Below are 22,862 nucleotides of genomic sequence, written 5' to 3'. Positions count from 1 at the left end.
CTGCCTCAGCTGAGTTTGTACAGAGTGGGTAGGGCTTGCCTGGCCCAAGACCCCTGGTCCCTGAGACTAAGTAAACCTTAACCTCAGCCAGAGGGCCACAGCAGGCTTCCTTCCCTACCCTCGTAGTCCAGTCTGCTTATTTCTAGGACATAACACACTGTTCTGGGTTCCCAGACAGAAGGCTGTAGGTTCTGCAGAGCCACACTGATTATTTCTTTAACTCCTTATCCAGGCCTAAACTAAACAGAATCCCAGAAATCTGAACAATGGGGATGATGGTGCTGGTAGTTCTCAGCCAGTCAGTCCCTTACGCACAGTCTACACTGATTAGCTGAGGAAAAAACACCACCACCACGTAACTGGAAGCTTGTGTGGTTTCTGCCTTCCTGGGCACAAAATATGTAACCGACACCTTTCACAAGAACATAGCATCTTAGAAATCCTGTGTGCTGGGAATCAATCACTTAAGACTCCATGAAAATGTACTCCCCCAATAAAGGGCAGCAAGGGTAGTCAAAGTCTGTGCTCCTGAGCCAAAATAGTGATTGAAATAGAGGTTCTTTCTCTTGAAAGGCTCCCACATCCAGGTAAGACCGTAATATGGTGGGGTTGCAGAGAGGTCCAAACAGGGTCCCAGACTGGAGAGCATGCTTTCTGTGGAAAAATGGAGGAATGTGACATGGTAGGAAATTACTCAGTAAGAGAGAGACACCAGCCATAAATCTCCCAGTTTTCTGAGATGGAGTTAATCAGAACTGTGTCATAATAAACTGGTTATACTTTATCAAAATAATTCCTGCATCTCCTGGAAATTAGCACATTTCCCTGGATAGCAATAGAAACATCACCTATAATAGCAGTTCAGCTAAGCCCATGACTAGAAGTAATTTTGTAGCTTCAGATGGTTCACAAAAGATACAGGATTACTTCAACAGATGCACAAAAGGCCTTTGACAAAAGGCCAACACCTATTTAAATTAAAAAAGATGTAAAATCTAGGAATAGAAGGTAACTTCTTTTATACTTATCAGTGAAATGTTTAACGCACCTCAGGTATATTCATATACTATTCACTATACTATAGTTCTAGACAGAAACAGGACTAGGACTTTCCCCACCCCTGCTCACAACCACATGGATATCTGCCAAAGAAGAAGTAAGAAAATCCGTCTTCCTGCTCAACCTTGCAGTCTCCCTCCAGGCCCTTTCCTTGGAAACCCAGAGATTGTGTGAGCTGGAATAAGAGAAATGTAGCCCCAGCAATACACAGTAGAGCAACCAAGGGTGGGTTTCTACCTGAGACCAAAATAAATAAATAAATAAAAATAAAAATAAAAAAATAAAAAAAAATCCATAGCTGGTAGAGTCACTTACCATAGGCATAGGTAGAGACAGAGGGACTAAAAGAAATTGTTCAGTTTTAGACAAAGTACCAAGGAGCCAGGACTACCTGGGTTTGAAAATAAAATTCCCCCTTCCCAGCGTCTCCAGTCAGAAACAAAGATCCCTGGAGTATGAAATGACTACAGGCTAAAGATCACATTCAGGATGCTACTGGCAAGATGGAGCCTCAGAGCAAATCGCAGACCTAGGGTGTTGCCCTAAGATCCCTTCTTGAGACTCTAAACTGTGTGCCTGGTAAATCCTTACACCAGATGATAAATAGGGCTTTTACACATCTAGGAGCATTGTCCCCACATCATTCTCAGTTCAAGGTGGAGTGGATCCTGCTCAAGAAATATAGGGGTAGCTTTCATTTAATGGAGTGGATTCTAATTTATCAGAAACCCAAAAACTTTCTTAAAGTAATTAAATAAATTTGAAATACAAGGTCTAGAAACCGTTCAGATGAGAAGAGCTCTCTGGGCAGGAACTAGAACGGAAGAAACTAGTTAGTTAAAAAAAAAAAAAATCAGGCTATGTCATGCAGAAGATAGAAGATGACAGAATGCAGAATCCAGAGCCTTAAAGTCATTCCCAGAATCGCTGCACCCTAATTAAGGAACTGATGCCAGATTTCAGTTTCTATGTACGGGGGATTGAGTGCCTCCCAGTTCCCCTCCCTTGAAAGGACAATCTGTGAATCTCCCATCACTGTGCTACCATTGTGTGTTGAGTGTGTGCATGGCATGTAACTGGTCACTGCAGGTCCTGTCTAGATTAAGAGCAACCACAGAGAAGGGACTGCCCAAAGAGACTGTATGTTGACCTGATACAGACAAGGTCCTAGATTTTGAGCTAAAGAGCTTTGTAAATTGAGATCCTTTGATTAGTATAGACTACATGTGTGAGCAACGTGAACTCCTTGGCCATAAAGTGGACAGTGTCCTACTGCATTTTCCAAAGATGGCCACGCTACTATGTCCCATCCCACATATTCTTGTAAGGTGCCCGTGTATCGAAAGGTGGAGCCTATTTCTCTACCCATTAGAATCTTCATGGGCCCTATAACTACCCTGAATAGAAAAAGGCAGAATTGACACCGTGCTAGTACCAGTATTGTTGCCACATGTCCTCTTGGAGGCAAATCACCCCCAGCAGAAAAATCAATGGTCTATACTAGTTCAAAAATTTTTTCAATACAATATCTATCATTTTGACATGAAATTTTCATACACATTACTGAAACTGATGGTTTTCCCTTAATGAAAAATTCTGACATAAAGTTGGACATTCAGATGAAAATCTGGACACTTGATAGGTATTTATGAGATCTTACTTTATTCCCAGTGTTCAAAGAGCTATCTCTGCCCAATAAAGGTATTCCTATATTTACTGCATTCTTCTTATGATTTCTTTGATTTTTCCATCCACTGACCTGGGGATGAAAGATGAAAACAAAGTTTCTTTCCTGTGTGAGTTTCCTACACAAGGACTGGTAATTTCAACAGACACCTGTCAGAAATTCACAAATTCGTAAAGTGAACTGGCAACAATGGACTGGTACTGCTGTCATTAGGTCACACATAGAAGGGTTCAACAGTGAGTATTTCTCACTCAGGTAAAGTACAAGTGAAGATTTCTGAGGTAGGGAAGATTCTCTGACATGGGAAGATTTCTGCCCTTCACAATCAATCCTTTCTGCCTGAGGTCATGGTTGCAATCTTCACTCTGGCTCTGAAGATAAACCTGTGTGTCAACTGCACTTCAGGAGCACAGGGAATAAGAAAAATCAGCAAATTCATTTTTTGTTTGTTTGTTTTGGTGGCCAGGCTTGAAGTAATGTTCATCATTTGTGTTCATACTCTCTTGGCCAGAACTCAGTTACATGGTCCCATCCAGAACGAAGGGAGGTTGAGAAATGTAAGCTAACTGACTGCCTAACACAAAAAGAAAGTGAGTTTTGGTATACAAACAGCCAGTATCTGACATATTTGACTTCTCCCCTGTGTGAGTTCTCAAATGTTTGCTGAGGTGTGATTTCTGACAGAAGGTTTTTCCACAATCATTACATTCATATGGTTTCTCTCCTGTGTGAGTTCTCTGATGAACAGTGAGGGCTGACTTTTGGTAGAAAGTTTTCCTACATTCTTTACATCCATAAGGTTTCTCTCCTGTGTGAGTTCTCTGATGTCTATTGAGGGTTGACTTCTCACAAAAGGTTTTCCTACATTCATTACATTTATAAGGTTTCTCACCAGTGTGAGTTCGCTGGTGTACAGTGAGTTTTGACTTTTGGTAGAAGGTTTTCCCACATTCCTTACATTCATAGGGCTTCTCACCTGTGTGAAGTCTCAGATGAACAGTGAGTTTTGGCTTCACACAAAAGGATTTCCCACATACATTACATTTATAAGGTTTGTCCCTTGTGTGAGTTCTCTGATGAACAGTGAGAGCTGGGCGATGGCCAAAGGATTTCCCACATTGTTTACATTCGTAAGGTCTCTCTCCTGTATGAGTTCTCTGATGTGCAGTGAGAACTGACTTCTTATGGAATGTTTTACCACAATGGTTGCATTCGTGATGTATCTCCCTATTGTGAATCCGTTGATGTATAGTGAGGGCTGACTTCTGGTAAAAGGTTTTTCCACATTCATTACATTCATAGGGTTTCTCCCCTGTGTGCGTTCTCAGATGTACAGTGAGTTTTGTTTTCACAGAGAAGGATTTCCCACATTCATAACATTCATACGGTTTCTCCCCTGTGTGGATTCTCTGATGAACAGTTAGGTGTGACTTATGGCAGAAAGATTTCTCACATTCGACACATGCATAGGGCTTCTCCCCTGTATGAGTTCTCCGATGTACTGTAAGAACTGTTTTACTGATGAAGGTCTTCTCACACTCGCTACATTTATACGGTTTCTCTCCCGTGTGTATTTTCCGATGTTTACTGAGATTAGACTTCTTGTAGAAAGTTTTAGCACATACATCACATTCAAAAGTTTTCTCTTCTAACTGAGTTCTCGAAAGCTGAGTGAGGTGTGATTTCCTGCTGAAATTATCCCCACTTTGATCACGTTTACGGTGTTGCTCCTCACAATCAGCTCGATCAAGATTCAATTGTGCTGGTTTCTCACAAAAGGCGTTCCCCCATTCGTTACATGCACAGTGATTCTCCCCTATGTGAATTCTCTCTTGGGCAGTGACAGCTGACTTACCACAGGCTTCCTGATATTCGTTATATCTACAGGCAGTCTCTCCCCTGCGAGCCCTCCTACAGGTAAAGAATGTTGCCTCCTTGTTGAAGTCTTTCCCTTGCCCACTACATTCAAGAGGTTGCTGCAAAGTCTGAATCTTCTGATGACAACGATGACACTTAGCATACCTGAGGGGGTTCCCAGTTGTATTACATTCCTCAGCCTTCTCTCCAGCAGGCATCCCACCAGGCTCACCAGGGAGAAACGTGTTCTGACACACATTAAACCCCTCTGGCTTCTCTCCTGAATAGCTTCCATTATTTCTAATCAGTTCTGAAATGTGGGCTGCACTCAGATTAAGTGTTTTTCCTAAACTGGTTCTCTCCTTAGTTGACATTTCATTGTTAGCCAATCCATCTTGCCACAAACGTCTGTTCTGATGCTCCTGGCCAGTCTCCATCAGGTCACCTGCGATCTGGACATCTAAAATGAGACAAAGTAACCACATGTATGAACCACATCTAAGCATTTCTTATGGAATGTTCATGTAAAAATACAGAAGCTTCTTTCCACCGTGTAGGATAAGAATTTTAAAGAGCCAAAATGGGTATGATTATGATAAGTATATGATTTTTCTTTCTAATGAAATAATGTAACAAAGTACACCAACAGATTCTCTAATGTCAGATCATGGTTTTATTTATTTGTTGGTTTTGCTTTTTTACCATGTTTTTTTTCTTTTTGAATCCACGAGGAAATCATCGGTCACAATATTCACCTATTCCCTGGTCTCAGTGTTCAGCTGACTTCTCTTCATTTACCATTTGTGTGCCCGTTCTGTTTCTTGCTTTCTCTCACAATAACTGCGGGTCACTTATGCTGGGCCTTTTCTCATCACTCAGCTTTGAAGATGCCAAGGTCTTCCTGGATCTGCTACTTTAGGATGCAATACAGGGCCATTGCTCTGTCATACTGCTTACGAACAAGGATTTGTAGCCACATTTATTTTTTTACTCCTCCCTGTGGGGTGACTAAGGGCATCTGTGGGGTTTTACAAAGGCATCATCTCTCCTTCTCCGTGCTAGCCAAAGACAGCTTTCCGCTCATTCCTAATTAAACCCTGCACCCATGGCTTCTCCCAACCATAACAGGTACAGAGAGCTCCAATTCCCCACACTGGGCTACCCTTCCTTGCTGGTCTAAAGGGTTTAAGCTCTGCAACCCAGGCTGTGCCCACCATCATTGAAAAACCTTTCTCTGGCTCATTCTCAGATCAAAAGCCACGGCATCCTCACCTCACTTCCTGGTAAAATCATCCCTACTTGACAATTTGCAGTTTCTAAAGGCTTGTGTTTTGTCCTTTGGAGTATCAGCTGTGTCCCAGTTTCAGTGAAAATGGAGTCCATGTATGGGTCATTGTTTTAGAATGATTTAGCATAAGGAACTGCACCCCAAAGCCCCTGGCTCCCCTGGCCTTGAGAACACATGTTCTCCAGATTCTCCTCCCACGCCATGGACCACCCCTTTCCACGCTGAAACCTGTGCATGGTTCTCCACACCTCCATGCCACCTGTGATGCTGTGGTTGACAAGGCTTGGTCCTGGGCTCCACTTGTTTTCTTAACAACTCCCTGGGCAACCTCCCCTAATCCTGTGCTTTTAACAATTTTTCTACCTTGAATCTTTTAATAGTGATATCCAATTTCTACTCCAGATACTATATCCATGTATATGTTATACTGCCAAATTTGGTTAACTGCCACCTTAAACTTAAGCTATCCCAAAGTACAGTCTTAACAATCCTCCCAAAACCACTCTCCCTGGGCTTCCTTACTAAAATAACACACCCCATTTTCTCTCACGGTGACATCTGTGCTGGTTATCCCACTACTTGGTATGTACTTCATATATTGTAAATGTGTTTCATTCTGATTCAATAGCTGGTAACCTCCTAGGAAGGAGTGCATTTGTTTGATTACTGTCATTATCCCCACAACTAAAGAATGACGGGTGCTTAACACTTGTTGAAAGAATAATGAGTGTATAAATAAATGCCTGAAAAAAACTAGTGCATGAGAATGGAGGAAAGGAGGGCTTCTCAGAACCTACCGACAGTGGCTAACAAAGAAAAAAATTCTAAGAGGAGGCAGGTAAAGACCGGATTTTGGGTGAGTCTCGGAAAAGAGAAAAAAAAATGGAGGTGGTTTATACGTAAGCAGCAGCTGTGGAGACTAAATAGAGCATGTCTGGACCTGGGAAAAGCACTGGTAAAAAACAGCCCAGCACAGCCAACATCGGCTATGCTCTCCCCTTCCCTGACCCCTGCCCAGTGTGCACTGACAGACCTGCGAGGCTCTGCTTCAGGGGTTCCTCTACCGTCCATGGCTCTGCTCCTTGCTCCAGCCTGATGATCACCTCAGGTTTGGTAATGCAGTGCCCTGTTGATCAGAAATAAAGGGGGACTTTTACCAAACCACTTTAAAGATGACAGGAGCGCGGTGTCAAGAGTTGTGCAAGGAAGGGCCAACTTGAACCTCTGATTAGAAAGGTGAATACTCACATTCTTCTGGGCCTCGAATCTTAAACCCAAGTAGCATTTAACTTCGTGAACAGTTTGCACGTTTACCAACGAAGAAAACAGTGCTAGGACACGAGGACAGTTTCACTCACCCAGTGACACCAGGCTACTGTAGGTCTCCAGCATCACAGCCCTGTACAGGGTCCGCTGGGCATCATCCAGGTCCTGCCACTCCTCCCAGGTGAAGTTCACAGCCACGTCCTCAAACGACACCAACCCCTGTAATGAGTGGCACATGTCTCGATTCAAGGGATCAGCCTGGATCAGAAGAACAAGAAGTCTGGAATTCATACTTTTGTTGTGTGTTTTGTCTTATACACAATACACCATGCTTTGTACTCTACACAGTAGGGTAAAGAGAATCCACAGTAGAAATTTCCTACCCGTGTTAACTCATTAATTCCTAAAAGTACAATCATAAAGTTTCCCTTGTATATCTGGAACTGTCCTTCCTACTAGAGATGAAAAGATAACTGTGCTCCTCAAAGGTGTGTATGATCTGGTATGGAGGCCAAAGTATAAACATACACCTGCAATAATGTGCTAAAGGAACTATGTTAAACATGTTTAATGTAGACTGGAATAAAAAAGAAGAACAGAACAGTTGTCTTTTCTACTATCCAGTTGCACTTCCACATGAATCACATGTTCTCATGAAGAAGAGGCAATAGCAGAAGTCAAGTTGTAAGGGCATAAAAAACAGAAGCCATGTTAATGGAGTGGTCCAGGGATGTCCAGTTTCATTATTTTAAAAGTGGATATCCAGTCTGCCCAGCACCATTTACTGAAGAGACCATCCTTTCTCCATTGTAATTTTTGGAGCCGTCGTCAAAGATTATATGCATGAGTTTTATTTCTGAGTTCTGTAATATGTTCCATTGCTCTATGTTCCATTTTTCTATCAGTAAGATACTGCTCTGATTACTAAAACACTGTAATATACAGTTGACCCTTGAACAATGCAGTGGTTATAGATGGTGACCCCCTGTGCAGTTGAAAATCAGTGTATAACTATTGACTCCCCCCATATTTCACTAATAGCTTACTGTTGACTGGAAGCCTTACCAATAACATAAACAGTCAATCAACACATATTTGTGTTACTTATACTATATACTGTATTCTTAAAAAAGGCTAAAAGATATTGCTAAGAAAAGAATAAGGAAGAGAAAACATTTACAGTGTTGTACTGTGAAAAAAGTCCACATACAGGTGGGCCCATGCAGTTCACACCATGTTGTTCAATGGTCAAATGTAGTTGGAAATCAGCATAATGTCTCTGGCTCCATTTTTCCTTCTCAAGGCTATGTTGGCTATTCAAGAGGTTTTACGTTTCCATGTAAATTTCAGGGTTTTTTTTCCTATTTCTGTGGGAAAAAAACAAATTTTTATAAAGATTGCATTAGACCTATAAATCACTTTGGACATTTCAATAATATATCCAAGAAAACAGGATATATTTCCATTTATTTGTATCTTTTTTTTTATTATTAAAATGTTTTTTTTATTTATCTCTAGGAGAGAGAGAGAGAGAGAGAGAGAGAGACAGCGTGAGCAGGGGAGGGTCAGAGAGAGAGGGAGTCACAGATTGAAACAGGCTCCAGGCTCTGAGCTGGCAGTCAGCACAGAGCCCGACGCGGGGCTCGAACCCACGAACCGCGAGATCATGACCTAAGCGAAAGTCGGACGCTTAACCGACTAAGCCACCCAGGCGCCCCCATTTATTTGTATCTTAATTCCTTTCACTACTGATTTAGTTTACACTGCATTTTCATTTCACAGGGCTTTTATCTCTTTGATTAAATAAATATAATCCTAAATATTTTAATCTTTTTGGTATCAAAAAAATGACATTTCTCTCTCTGAATGTTCACTGTCATAGAGAAATGCATTCATTTTGCATGTTCACTTTGTATCCTACCACTTTACGGATTCTGTCAGTTCTAACACTTTTTTGGTATAATCCTTATGATTTTCTATATATAAGATCATCTTATCTACAAATAGGCAATTTTACTTCTTCCTTTCGAATTTGCATATCTTTTTTCCCCTTTCTTGCTTAATTGCTCTGGCTAGGACTTCTAGTACTATGTTGAAGTAAGTGGTGACAGTGAGCTATATGATTGCCATACATGGCCTTTACTATATTGGGCTATGCTTCTTCTATACCTAATTTGTTGAGAGCATCTATCAGAAAGGATACTGAATTTTGCCAAATTATTTTTCTGAATCTACTAAGATGATCTTATGATTTCTGTTTTACATTCCGTTAATGTGGTGCAGCACATTTATTGATTTGCATATGTTGAACCATCCTGGCATGCCAGGGATAAATTTGACTTGTCATAGGATATAATCCTTCTCATTTGCTACTGAATTTGGTTTGCTACGATCTTGTTGAGGATTTCTGCATTTATGTCCTCCAGGAACACTAGCCTGTACTTTTCTCTTCGTGTAGTGTCCTTGTCTGACTTTGGTTATTATTACCATGATGATAGCTTTACAAAATGAGTTGAGAAGTTTTCCTTCCTCCTCAAATTTTTGAAGACCTTTTCTTTTTTTTTTTAAGGACTGGCACTAATACTTGTTTAAATCCTTGGTAAGATTCATCAAGCACACCATCTGGTCTTGTATTTTCTTTGTTGGAATATTTTCTTTCTTTAAAAAAAATTTTTAATGTTTTATTTCTGAGAGAGAGAGAGAGAGAGAGAGAGAGAGAGAGAGAGAGCATGAGCAAGGGAGGGTCAGAGAGAGAGGGAGATACAGAATCTGAAGCAGGCTCCAGGCTCTGAGCTAGCTGTCAGCCCAGAGCCCGACGCGGGGCTCGAACCCACAAACCATGAGATCATGACCTGAGCCAAAGTCGGACACTTAACCGACTGAGCCACCCAGGCGCCCATGTTGCAATATTTTCTATTACTGATTCAATATACTTACTGGTTGTAAGTCTATTTAGATATTCTATTTCTTTATGACTCAGTCTTGGTAGGTTGTATGTTTCAAGGAACTTTCTATTTCTTTTGAATTATCCAATTTATTGGAATAGAACTGTTCACAGTAGTCTCTCATGACCCTATGTATTTCCATCTTATCAGTTTTAATATCTTCTCTTTCATTTCTGATTTAAGTGTTCTTTTTTTCTTAGTACCATCAAATATTTGACAATACTGTGTATCTTTCCAAAAAGACATCTCTTGGGGTGCNAAAAAAAAAGACATCTCTTAGTTTCACTGATCTTTCTTACTGTTTTACCAGTCTCTATTTCATTTATTTTTGCTTTAATTTTTGTTATTCTCTTCTTTCTACTAACTTTGGGCTTAATTTGTTCTTCTTTCCAAGTTCCTCAATGTGTAAAGTTAGGTTGCTAATTTAAGGTCTTGCTTTTTTCTTTTTAAAATTTTTTATTGTTTATTTATTGTTGAGAGAAAGAGACACAGAGTGTAAGTGGGGGAGGGGCAGAGAGAGAGGGAAACACAGAACGTGAAGCAGGCTCCAGGCTCTGAGCTGTTAGCACAGAGCCTGACACGGGGCTTGAACCCACGAACAGTGAGATCATGACCTGAGCCAAAGTCGGGCACTTAACCAACTGAGCCACCTAGGTGCCCCAGGTCTTTCTTTTTTCTTAATTTAAGCATTTAAGGCTATAAATTTTCCTCTTAGAACTGCTTTTCTTGCATTCCTTAAATTTTGGTATGTTGTGTTTACATTTTCATTTGTCTCAGGATATTATTTCCCATTTGATTTCTTCTTTAATCCAATGGTTGCTCAGGAATGCAAAATTTGGTTGCTTTTCCAATTTTTGTACTATTACTGATTTCTAGTTTCACATCACTGTGGTCAGGAAAGATATTTGATGTGATTTCTATCTTCTTAAATTTTTAGCTTTGAGTTCCAGGGCAGTAGCTAGCCCATACTGGTGATGTATGAGATGCAAGTCTGCACCCACTGGCCATGAAAGTGGGGTCTGGAGCATGCGTATGCATGGAGCAACAACTCTGGGGTCCAGGACGATGGCTAGTCTGCAGCAGTGTTGACTCCAGTACCTGGGACACTAGTGCATGTGGGGCAACCATAGGGCCAGATGGAGTACCAGTGCACATACACCAACTCAGTTCTGATCCAGGGTATGTGGGCTTGGGGGCCTCATAGCCCTGGTCCCCGTACAGCACAACAGCAGCTCCTTCTGGGGTGGGGAGTTAAGGGGTGAAACAGTACTGCCTTCTCTATGGAGTCTGTGGCAGCGAACAGTACTGCTTAACTGCAGTAAAGACAGCTGCTGGTGTTTTCTGTGGAGCAGGCCACTAGGGTCCGCCCTGATGAACACCACAAGGTCCTCCATGTGAAAGCGGAGGGCAGTCCACAGCTGCTGTGGGGGCTGCTGAGATCCTCAGTGGAAAAGACTGACATGGTCCTCCACAAAAGAGGCCACTGGGCACTATCAGGGCACCCACCCCATGGCTGAAATGGATAACCTCTGCCCTTCTTTGTTCCTAGATCTCATTTAAGGAGATCTCGCTACTGATGCTTTCTATGCAGTTCTTCTCCAGGCTTTGATCCACTCTGTTGCTTTAGTTTCTTAACTGGCAAACTAAGAAACCAGTTCTTAACCTGGGAGGGTTCAGGAGTCTATTTTCAATCATAGACAGCTAATTTTTTGTGTGTGTGTGGAGGGGACAAAGGCTGGTATCTCCTACTTTGTCATCTTGCTGACGTCACTCCAAGAAGGATATATTTTAATGGGCCTTCATCAAAGAAAGCCAACATAGACAAGAGGGAAGGAAGAACCATCCAGAGGACAGAGGCAAGTGCCTTAGAGATAAGTGAAGTAGGGAGCTACCTGGATGCAAAATCCAGTTCATCAAACCAGCAGAACTTTTGGCTGCCATATGGAGGTAGAATGACAAAACTGGTAACTGGCAGGATCTCCATACATGACCACTTTTCACCTTATGACACTTGACAAATTCCCAACCTGTCCTAGGTAGGCTACCAAATTAAAAAAAAAAAAAAAATCTAAAAAACAAGAGTGGCCTTTCTTTCAGTAACCAGACAGAGGAGATGAAGATCCACCAAGGAAAAGGGGGCCCATGAACACACAAGATCTGAGTTGAAATCAGATCAGACTTCAAACCAGAGTGAGTGATGTCAGGGACAATATCAGGTGATTTAATATGCATAACTGGAATTTTCATTTAGGTGGGAAATAGAAAATATCTGAAAAGATAAAAGCCAACATTTCTCCAAATCTGAAGGAAAATAGAACCCACAGATCCTGGGATACGCAATAAAGAATTAACGTTGCCCACAGAAAAATTCTCTTTGTCTCTGGCTCACAGTGGGGTGACCTCTAAGTCCCTGAAGTGTCCTGCCTAATATAAATGTCTTTGTTTACCTGACAGCTTTGGGTCACACAGATATTCTATGCTAATGATGTGATTTATTGTGGTAGGTCTTAGAACCAGTGCACACTATTAGCTCTTAGGGAGGTCAAAAAAGGGACTAGAGATGGAGATCAGCCATACAGCTGGTCAACCATATGCCTACATAACAGAACCCCCGATAAAAGATGGACATTAAGGGTCAGGTGAGTATCCCTGCTTGCCAGTATTTCATACATACTATCATACATGCTTTCTGAAAGAAAGAGGTGCTCTCCACATGGCTCCACTGGCAGATAACCGCAAGCATGGAACCTCAAGCATGCTGACTCCTAGACCCTGCCCTGTATGCCTCATCCCTTAACTGCTTGGTCTTAATCTGTATTCTTTTGCTGTACTAAACTGTAACCATAAGTATAATGACTTTTCTGAGTTCTGTGAGTCCTGCGAAAGAATTATTAAACCAGAGTGTGATCACGGGGACACCCAAACTTGTAGTTGGTATTAGAAGTGAGGACACTCTGGGAATGTCTGAGCTCTGTGCAAGCAAAAAACATCATGAAAATAATTATACCAAGAACTCCATAATCAAATTGCTTAAAGTCAAAAGAAAAATGAAACCAGACAGAAATCTGGGTATATATAAAGAAATAAAAGCACTGAAAATGATAAATATGTAATACATTTTTTTTCAGATTCCTTAGAAGGTAACTGATCATTTGAAGAAAAAAAATAAAGTGTTATGGGACTTATAACACGCAGAAGTAAAAGGCATTCCAATGAGAACAGAAGCTGGGAGGAGAGAAATTTAAGTATGTCGTTATAAGGTTTTTATATTATATAAGAAGTGGTGTGTTATTTCAAAATAGACTCTGGTAAGTTAGAGATGAATACTATAAACTATACAACAACTTCCAAAAAAATAAAAAAGTTGTAACTAATAAGCTAACAGATGAGATCAGAGGCCATACCAAAAACAGGAAGTGAGCCACATTTGGCCCACAGGCCATAATCTACTGACTCTTGTTTTGGATGAAGTATTCCTATGGAAGAAAGTCTTAAGTTGTGGTAATAAAAAGACTAGGAGACTTAAGAAAGCTAAACAATAGTTCAGTGGAGAGAAAATGACCCTATGATGTAGACCGGCAAGATAAACTGAAAAGGACAGATTCTAAAATATAAACATATTAAATGTTGAATGGCTTGTGTGGCAATGGCACAGTAGCTTGTCCGTACTACAAATTTGGAGAATACAATTATAAAATTTGGACAAATTAACATAACCGTCTGAACACATCTGAAAACAACCAAAAGTAGGCAGAAACTGGAGCTGAATGAACCATTAAAGAATAAACTGCTTTGCAACCAGAGAGCACTCTCCAGTGTGCAAACAGTTCAGATGACGGATACCTGATGATTTACTGGCTTAGGCATCAAAGGGCACAGTTCAGGGCTATCAAGAAAACTAGAAAATCGGGTGGAGGATTCGTCATAAAAAAGAGACAGCAAAAAAAGGTAATCCTCCAAATTTCCATACAAAACCAACCACAATTGTTGGCTGAGTGCTAAACAACAGATAGGTAAAGACCCCAGAGGGCCCAGCAGAAAAGCAGCCACTAGAAGATGGATGATATAAATGGTGAGCTACCAATCACAGCAAGAAATAATATTAGAATTTTAATTTAGCCACATTAACTGCCTTGTAGAACAAAAACACTTGTTTGAATAAACAGGATCCAGAATCTCTGCAACATATGATTTACAATGTCCATGGTATAATTCAGATTCACTCCACATGTAAAGACACAGAAAAATGCACATGAAGAAAAACAAAAACCAACAACAGTCACTAGAAACTAATCCTGAGGTATCCTAGGTGCTGCAGAAGCTGGAGGACTGTTACAACACCCATAAGTGGGTCCAACTACTTGAAGGAAGATATGGAAATATATTATGCTAGAGAAAAAGAACCTAGACAAACAAGCAAATGGAAATTAGAGAGCTGTAAACTACAGGAACAGAGAAGAAAAATTTACTAATGGGATCATATTAGAAACAACTGCAAAAGAAAGCTGAAGTTGCACATGGATCAACAGATACTTTCTTATCTTTATGAGAGAGAAAAACATGATGAAAAACAGAAAACGGGCTCAGAAACCATTTTATTTTATTTTTAAAAAATAGTTTATTGTCAAGTTGGTTTCCATATAACATCCAGTGCTCATCCCCACAAGTGCCCTCCTCCATGCTCATCACCCCCTCTTCCCCTCTCCCCGACCCCATCAGCCCTCAGTCTGTTCTCAGCATTCAAGAGTTTCTCATGGTTTGCCTCCCTCCCTCTCCCCCACCATTTCCCCCCTTCTTCTCCCCCATGGTCCTCCGTTAAGTTCCTCCTAATCCTCCTATACGTGCAAACATATGATATCTGTCCTTCTCTGCATTTTAAAAACAGTCTAACAAACATGTAATTGGAGTTCCATAAGGAAAGGAGAAAGAACAGAAATGTATGTTCAGAAACAATATCTACAACCTTTATAAATTTTATGAATGACCTGAACTTACAGTTTTAATAGCCTCAATGACCCATTATTAGGTTAGATTTTAAAAAAAGGGGAGGGTGCCTGGGTGATTCAGTTGTTTAAGTGCGAGATTTCACCTCAGGTCATGATCTTGCAGTTTGTGAGTTCAAGCCCCGCATCAGGCTCTGTGCTGACAGCTCAGAGCCTGGAACCAGCTTCTGATTCTGTCTCCCTCTCTGTGTCCCTCCACCACTCATGCTCTGTCGCGCGCTCTCTCTCTCTCTCTCTCTCTCAAAAATAAACAAACATTTTTAAAAGCCAAATAAAACAAAACTACTCTAGTCATATCACAATCAAACTGCCAATATCCAAAAGTAAAGTCCGAAAGCAGCCACAGAAAAAAGAGTACATTAAAGTACAAACACATATGAATGATGGGTGACTTATCGAAAAATGGAAAAAATCTTTTATTTTTTTAAATTAATGTTATTTATTTTTGAAGGAAGAGAGAAACAGAGTGGGGGAGGTGCAGAGACAGGGAGACACAGAATCTGAAGCAGGCTTCAGGCTCTGAGCTGTCAGCACAGAGCCCGAAGCGGGGCTCAAACTCAGGGACTGCAAGATCATGACCTGAGCCGAAGTCGATTGCTTGACTGACTAAGCTACTCAGGTGCCCCAGAGAAAATCTTTTAAATGATGAAAGGAAACATCCTTCAATCTATGATCCTATATCCAGTGAAAACTATGCTACAAAAATGAGGTGAAATAAAAACATTTTCAGATAAACTAATTCATCATCAGAAGATGACACTACAATCCTAAAAGACATTCTCCATGGTTGAAAGAAAATGACACTAGATGGTAACTTGGACCCTAAGAAAGAATCAAGACCACTGTAAATGGTATATTGTGGGTAAATATAAAGAACTATATATACATATTTCTCTTAATTTCTATAAAAAGCATGATATTTTAAAGAAAACACAATGTACAGGGAACTCAAAACGTATGTATACTCAATACGTAATTACATATGTATAATATTAATACTCTAAATAATAGGAGTTGTAAATGGAATTATACTACTGAAAAGTTACTATATTTTACGTGAAGTAGAGCACTACTAAAGACTCATATTGTAAACCCTTACAGTAACCAATAACAAAATAATGGAATGAAGTATAGTGTATTAATTTGCTATGGTTGCCATATCAAAGTACCAAAATAGTATAGCCATCTAGAAAATAGTTTGGTACTGTCTTCAAAACTAAACACAAACTTTCTACACACAATCCAGTAATGGGCTTCTGGTATTTATCTAAAGAAGTTAAAAAGTTATCTCCACATAAAAACCAGCACATGGAGTTTACTGCAGCTTTATTCATAACTGCCAAAACTTGGAAGCAACCAAACTGTTCTTCAACAGATGAATGGGTAAACGATGGTACACTCAGACAATGGAATATAACTCAGTGCTAAAGACAATGAGCTATCAAGCCATAAAAGAAAAAAGGAAGGAAGGAAGGAAGGAAGGAAGGAAGGAAGGAAGGAAGGAAGGAAGGAAGGAAGGAAAGGGAAGAAGAAAAGAAAATTTAAATGCACCTTCATAAGGGATATGAGCAAATCTGGAAGGTTACATCCTGTATGATTCCAACTATGCAACATACAGTAAAAGAAAAACTATGGAGACAGTAAAAAAAAAAAAAAAAAAAAAAAATGGAGAAAAAAAAAAAAAAAAAAAAAAAAAAAAAAAATCAACAGTTGCCAGGGGCTAGGAGATAGGGAAGAATGAACAGAAGGAGCACAGAGGATCTTTACAACAGCGACACTGCTCTGCAGGACTGTAATGGTGTGTGACTATAATGGTGGATAAATATCATTAAACATTTGTCCAGATCTTGTAGCCAGATAGGACTATATGGGAGAAACAGGAAGGAGTCCAGAAACTGCACTGGGAATTAGAGTCACTGGCTGAATAGAAGGTCTATCATATGTAAGGGAAGAAAGGACGACATGGATTTCATGCAGGACTCGCTCAGTTTGAGGTGCCTTCTGGACAGCTACCAAAAAATGCATTCGCCAGGGAGCTGGACCTGTGGTCTAAAGGACGGGGAAGAGGTCCAAGCTGGACAGAAATACTCAAGACTATCAAACCACAGGGGGCCAGACAAGTCAAGGAAAACCACAGTGTGAAAATGGGACCCAGATCTGAACACCTAGATGAGCGATGTTCAGAAGAAACACACAGAAGAATTCAGGGAAGCAGAAGAAATCATCAGGGAGGCCGCCATAGGAGCTAATGGACAGGTATGTCCAGGAGAGGATCCTGGAGAGCAGTGTCACTAAGGCAGAAGATTCAAGTGAGGCAATGCCTATAGTGCACTGAATCCAACTATGAGCTAGACTGATAATGCAGGTCGTATGTTATTTCTTCACTTAGAAGAAATGAATTAGGACTACACTGAGTGGGTTACGATGCAGACAAGCAGTGGAAACATTTGTCAGAAAATACAACTTTGAACAGTCTGCCGCACAACCCACAGACAGATTAGCTGAGAGAAACGTGTGGAGAGTTATTTAAAGGACCTGCAGTCCATTCAGTCCCCCAGACATCCCCAGTTTTAGCCGAGGACCAAGGAGGAGCTTCCAATAGCTGGCTCGGACCTTACTCTAGCAACTCCAGAAAACCCTTACCGAGGAAGACTTGTTTTAGCACCACGTAACCGTGACAGCTGCAGAATGCTGGAAGCATCGATTTCCAGATTGGCAGTAAAACCCTGTCCACACCATCTCCGTGACCGGTAAAGGCACCTATTTCAGACTTCTGTGGCGGCAAATTTTCACGTCCCACGAGAACATGGCACACTTTCTTCTAAGGGTCCATTCTGAAATGGTAACAAATGTGCCTGTCTTTTTGCCACAGCATCAGAAAATCAGGGACCAATTTGCACTCACCTTGGAGGACTCTAAGGTCATAGAGCCCATCCATACCTACCTACATGCCACCACTTCCATGTTTAGGTACTTTTCCCTGAAGCTGAATTTCACTTATTTCTACTTCTATTTTAATTCATGAACCCCCCTCATAAAGCTCATGAAGCACAATGTAAAACAAGCTGAGGAACCAACCAACCAACCACTCACCAGAGATGTATTCATGTTCTGCTGCTCTTGGAAACGCACCAAGGACTCCAGGAGGACAGCTGGGAGAGAGAACCAATGACGAGGGTCACACAGGACTGCTGTGACTTGCTCCTCGGCCCTGGATTCCCTTGTGTGAGACTCTACACACTAGCTCGAAAAGACAATTCACAAAGGGGGGGGGGGAGGGAGCTTGCCTGTACCTCACACCTTGAGAAAGAGCAGGAAACATCCTACTGCAGGAGGACCCACAAGCCCATTAATCTGCACATACGGTTCATCCTTAGTTACTTAAAACACATATGTCCTACTGATCTTATCAACAGTGAATCCTAAGAATTAACCTAAAATACAATCAACAGACTTCACAACCACAAACAGAACTTTTAATGAGCATAAAGAAAGTCAACTGGTTGGACTTCAGTGAGGTTTCTGGAAGTATGAGAAACCATATGAACCATACGAAACAACTGCATTTCAGAACTGCTTCTTAACTCCTGAATTTCATCACTTGAGTCTGTTAATGGTTTTTGGACACATGCTGTCTCTCATTTACATTCTAAAAAATTGGTTTAGAGCAGAAGTGTGACATAGTCTAATCTTCCCATTTTAAACAATGGAAAATAGGCTCATGTCATTGTACTGTAAAATTTGATTTTCACAAATGATTACTGAGTCAGTGGGAAACACTTGTATTACAAATGCCTTGAGCACACAAAGGACAGAGAAAGCATTAGGGAAAATGGGATGGGCATGTTTAAGGCAAGTTCTTCCAAGGAACGTTTGCTCTAAGTTGATGGCATTTCTCAAAAACGGCTTCAGAAACGTGTTTTGGCTTAGTTGGAGCACAAGAGATACAACCATCCCAAAGTCAGGATGCCTGATGTGTACAAATCATGTGAGCCTGGCAAATCACTTAGGTTTTTCATCTTTCTTATGAGGCAGATGCCCTGAGAAACCCTTCCTTAACTATGGGGAAGAAGAGCCAAAACAGAAGGAGCATCAGCATATTTCCAACTATCTGATTTGATGACACCACAGGTTTGAGAGAGTTCAGATAACAGAGACAATGAGGGGAGAATAAAGGAATGAGAGTGTTCATCTCTCCACCTCAGACCACACTCTCAAAACCCCTCGATGAGTAAGACTTCCTAGGCCTCTGCCTACCGGTCTCAGCCTGGCTCGAGTCTCCTGAAAGCAGGTGCAAACCCTCCAATGTCGCCCTGCCTTTGATAACTTCTGGGGGGAGGTAGGATCACCCAAATCCTGTTCACTCGGGGCAGAAGCATCAATAACTGCTTGGCCATGCAAAGCTGGCGTCTTCTTTCCGTGACTCTTCTGCCTCTGCTCTCAAGCGCTAGTGAGGGGGTTCAGGTCACAGCGGTTGTCTTTCAGGTATGGTTCCTATTCACGGGACACCTTCCCTTTATGCTTCGTAACGGATACCTTCTCCCAAAGGCAAGACCATCATCCAGGGCCCACACATCTCTCCTAGAACACCAGTCCCTGAAAACCAGGTCTTGCATAAATGTCTGTAAATGTAAACCAGGAGTGCTAGGCAGGCTAGACGGGGGGGGAGCGGGGGAGGACCTGACACTTCGTCTGCTGAGGAGACTCCAAGAAACCCTGCAAATACAACTGCCTCACAGCTAGACCCGGGTGCGCACACCTCTCACGGTGATTTCTCCGGGAATCGAGGACATCTCACTGTTCATCAATACGCTCACGTTACAGGCGAGCAAGTCGAATGCCAGAACGGTTAGGGACACCTCCCGGGACGCTTCAGGGGCAGAGCTGGAACGAGGACGCCGACCGCAGACCTCCGACGCTCGCTGACCGTCTGCAGACCCACCCCCGCCCTCGCTGTCATCTTGGACTCGACCACCCAGTTCGCCAAAATCCCCGAGGCACACGCCTCGCCTCTACAGCGCGCCTTCTCCTGACCAAACTACCACCGTAAGCACAGCCCGAGCCGGGTCGCGTCTCGCCGTCGGTCACCCACACACCTTCCCGCTCCCACCAAGTGGACGACACCCCTCCTCGCCCGCCCAGTCCCCGAGTGGCGCCGGGCTCCCCTTTCCCCCTTGCACCAACCTTTGGGGACAGACACAGTTTCCAGCCCAGAGCCCGCGGGAGCAGCGGCAGGAGAGCAGCAGGGAGCGGAAGTTTCTGGCAGAAGGAGGCGGGGGCCGCACGTGCGCAGAGGGAGCCTGGAAGACTCCCAGAGTCCCGTGCGGGACGACGTCATCGCAGTGGGAGACTACATTTCCCACGAACCTCTGCGCTGTGTCCTTTGGGTGCTCTGGGAAGTGAGGAGATGAATGAGAGTTGGATTCTACCCACAGTGGCCAATCGTGGGATTCTGGCTTGTTATTAATCCCTGATTTTTAAAAACTCATTTGAGAGAGACTTTTTAAAATGCTTAATGTTTATTTATTTTCTAATCACCTCCAGTGAAGCCCTAGGGCGCTCACAGTGCTGCTCCTCACCCTCCCCAAGGAAGCAGGAAATCCTCTCTGTGGGAAGGTGTTATTGCTAAAACCTGAAATTACTCCACGAGTTTTTGGATAAAGTGTCTGAAACCTAATACAAAATTAGTGAGTATCCAACAAGATATCAGCACAACTTAGAGAGCGCAGGTCACAAAAATCAGCTGACCGGGGCTCCATCCAGGGGCAACACCAGAAACGTTACAATAACCGCTGAATAGGTCAGAGTTAAAACCATAATTAGGAGTTTGTCAGAGATCTTAAAACTAATCAAAGAATCACATCAAGATTTTCAAATTGAAAAAGAGAATAACTGAAGTTAAACACTCAATGTTTACACACAAAGACAGGACTTTTGAGCTGACAGGTTAGAAGTCTAGGCTGAACAGCAGAAGTTAAGGGATTGGAAATCCCGAAAGAATTTAAGAAAGTATTCGGATAATGTGTACAATCTGAGGGTAGAAGGGAAAGAATATCGTGGAGGAAATGCTTGGCTAGATGGTGACAGAACTTACTCAGACCAACACTTACACTTTAAAAATGCAGAAACAGGTTAATACAAACAAAACCAAATTTAGTCACCTATGAATAAAATTGATGATGATAAAAAAAGAAATACCCCTACAATAGAAGGTGTATTCCCCTCACCCTCAAAAGGATGACACTGACAATTGTAATTTGCAAGAGAAATAACAGACATCAGACACGAAGAATGACATCTTTAAAGGATAATCACCACTGACCAAGAGCAGCTGGCCATACCTCAAGGGTCTTGCTCTGGAGAGAGAGGTGGGCATGTCCCACACGTTCACCTACAGGATACTCCTAGTGATGGGAAGGGGAGGAGAGCCAAGTAGGAGCAAAAGCCTATGAGTGCCTCGTCTTCTCCACACAGAGATGAACAGCAGGAAAACCACACAAGCCACCAGGAGGCTGGGAAGACCCAGCAGAGCCATGCCACTGTCCTGTGTGGGCTGTGGAGCTGGCACTCAGAACGTCAGCCACTGTCGGTGCCTGCTTTGAAGACGGTTGGTTGTGATTGTAGATCAAGTGTACAGGAGACCCACATGCTCCCTTGCACCATGCTTAGAATGTAATGAGTTTGGCATTCTTAAAGTCACTTAACTCAGACTCTACACTGTCCCCAACAATGTTCATCTTTGTCCCTTTTTTGTCCCCACCACCCACCACCACCTAATCCACAAGGTAAAATTTGGGTGTCTCTTGGTGGCCGTAGACTGAGTCCTGCTCTAGCAGACACAGAGCTGGCAGGTGGAAGAGGGTCTTTAACTGGATCCCCTGACTCCCTCTTCTTCCAACCACATCCCGTTCTGTCTTCTCCATCTTGGGTGTTGGTGGTTCCTCCACCTGTGGCACCTTCTTCTCCCTTCCCACTGGGTCCCTGCACCAGCCCGTTCAATCCATTTAGGGCATGGCAGTCAGAATCTCTTTTAAAGACGTAGACCAGGCCAGGTCATTAACTTACTGAAAAACCCTGTTGGAGATCTGAAGAAATAGGAGCAGGCAGGAAAGAGTTCCCTTGGAGAGTGGGAGGAGGATAGGAGGGTAAAATCCAAACCCTTAGAAAGACCTCCAAGACCGTCCTATCTGCACTTTGCCTTCCTGTCCTGGGGCCGCCCAGTGCTCAGCAACAATAACAGCCCACACGATGTGGCCTCAAGGGCATCTTCCCCTGTCATTCCCCCCTGCTTGCCCTTCCTGCTTCACCTGCACCTTCAGCTCCCAGCCTTTCCTGCATTCTCATCACACCGACCTTCCCTTCTCTCATGTTGCAAGTGGTGATTGTACATTAACTCTGACAGGTCATTGTGTTTGGACAGAGACCATGGAGTTCAGGACAGTGTGCTGGCGTCCACTTCACTTTGGCCCCTGGGACAGGGTCCAGCTTCTTCATGCCTCCCACTGGACAGATGCAGTGCACTTAACAATCCCCTGCATCCTCTGTCTCAGAACTTCCCACCCTTCCCTAACCTCTGCCTGTTTCCATCCCATGGCAGGCTGCTTCCTCATTTTAATTGACATTTATTTGGTTATCAACAAGATTACACGAGATTAGTATTTTTAGGTTAATGAGTCACTTGTAGTATTTAAACTGTTATTTGCCCATTTTTCTAATAGGATATTTACCTTATTGATTTTTCAAGATCTTTATAATGT

The 22,862-nt window shown here is 42.3% G+C and overlaps 1 protein-coding gene across 4 annotated transcripts; it reads right to left on the bottom strand.

Moving 5' to 3' along the window:
* Positions 1–2,715: 2,715 nt before the first annotated feature.
* LOC144230688 (uncharacterized) lies at positions 2,716–20,337 on the bottom strand. 4 transcript variants are annotated; one of them, XM_077763031.1, is made up of 5 exons: positions 20,290–20,337; positions 18,199–18,257; positions 7,250–7,415; positions 6,925–7,017; positions 2,716–5,063 (listed from the first exon to the last, which is right to left on the bottom strand). In XM_077763031.1, exons 2-5 carry the CDS (start codon positions 18,211–18,213, stop codon positions 3,265–3,267), a joined length of 2,073 nt encoding a protein of 690 aa, XP_077619157.1. In that variant the 5' UTR covers positions 18,214–18,257; positions 20,290–20,337; the 3' UTR covers positions 2,716–3,264. The 4 variants fall into 4 exon arrangements, with proteins under 4 accessions (XP_077619157.1, XP_077619159.1, XP_077619156.1 ...); XM_077763033.1 differs by having other exon boundaries at positions 7,250–7,376; XM_077763030.1 differs by lacking the exons at positions 18,199–18,257; positions 20,290–20,337 and adding an exon at positions 8,338–8,513.
* Between the last annotated feature and the right edge of the window lie 2,525 nt (positions 20,338–22,862).

This window comes from Crocuta crocuta, unplaced genomic scaffold (genome assembly GCF_008692635.1).
Source record: "Crocuta crocuta isolate KB4526 unplaced genomic scaffold, BGI_CrCroc_1.0 scaffold466, whole genome shotgun sequence".
Classification (NCBI taxonomy): domain Eukaryota; kingdom Metazoa; phylum Chordata; class Mammalia; order Carnivora; family Hyaenidae; genus Crocuta; species Crocuta crocuta.
Note: the sequence above shows the minus strand (reverse complement) of the source record. Positions and strands in the feature narration are given on the sequence as shown.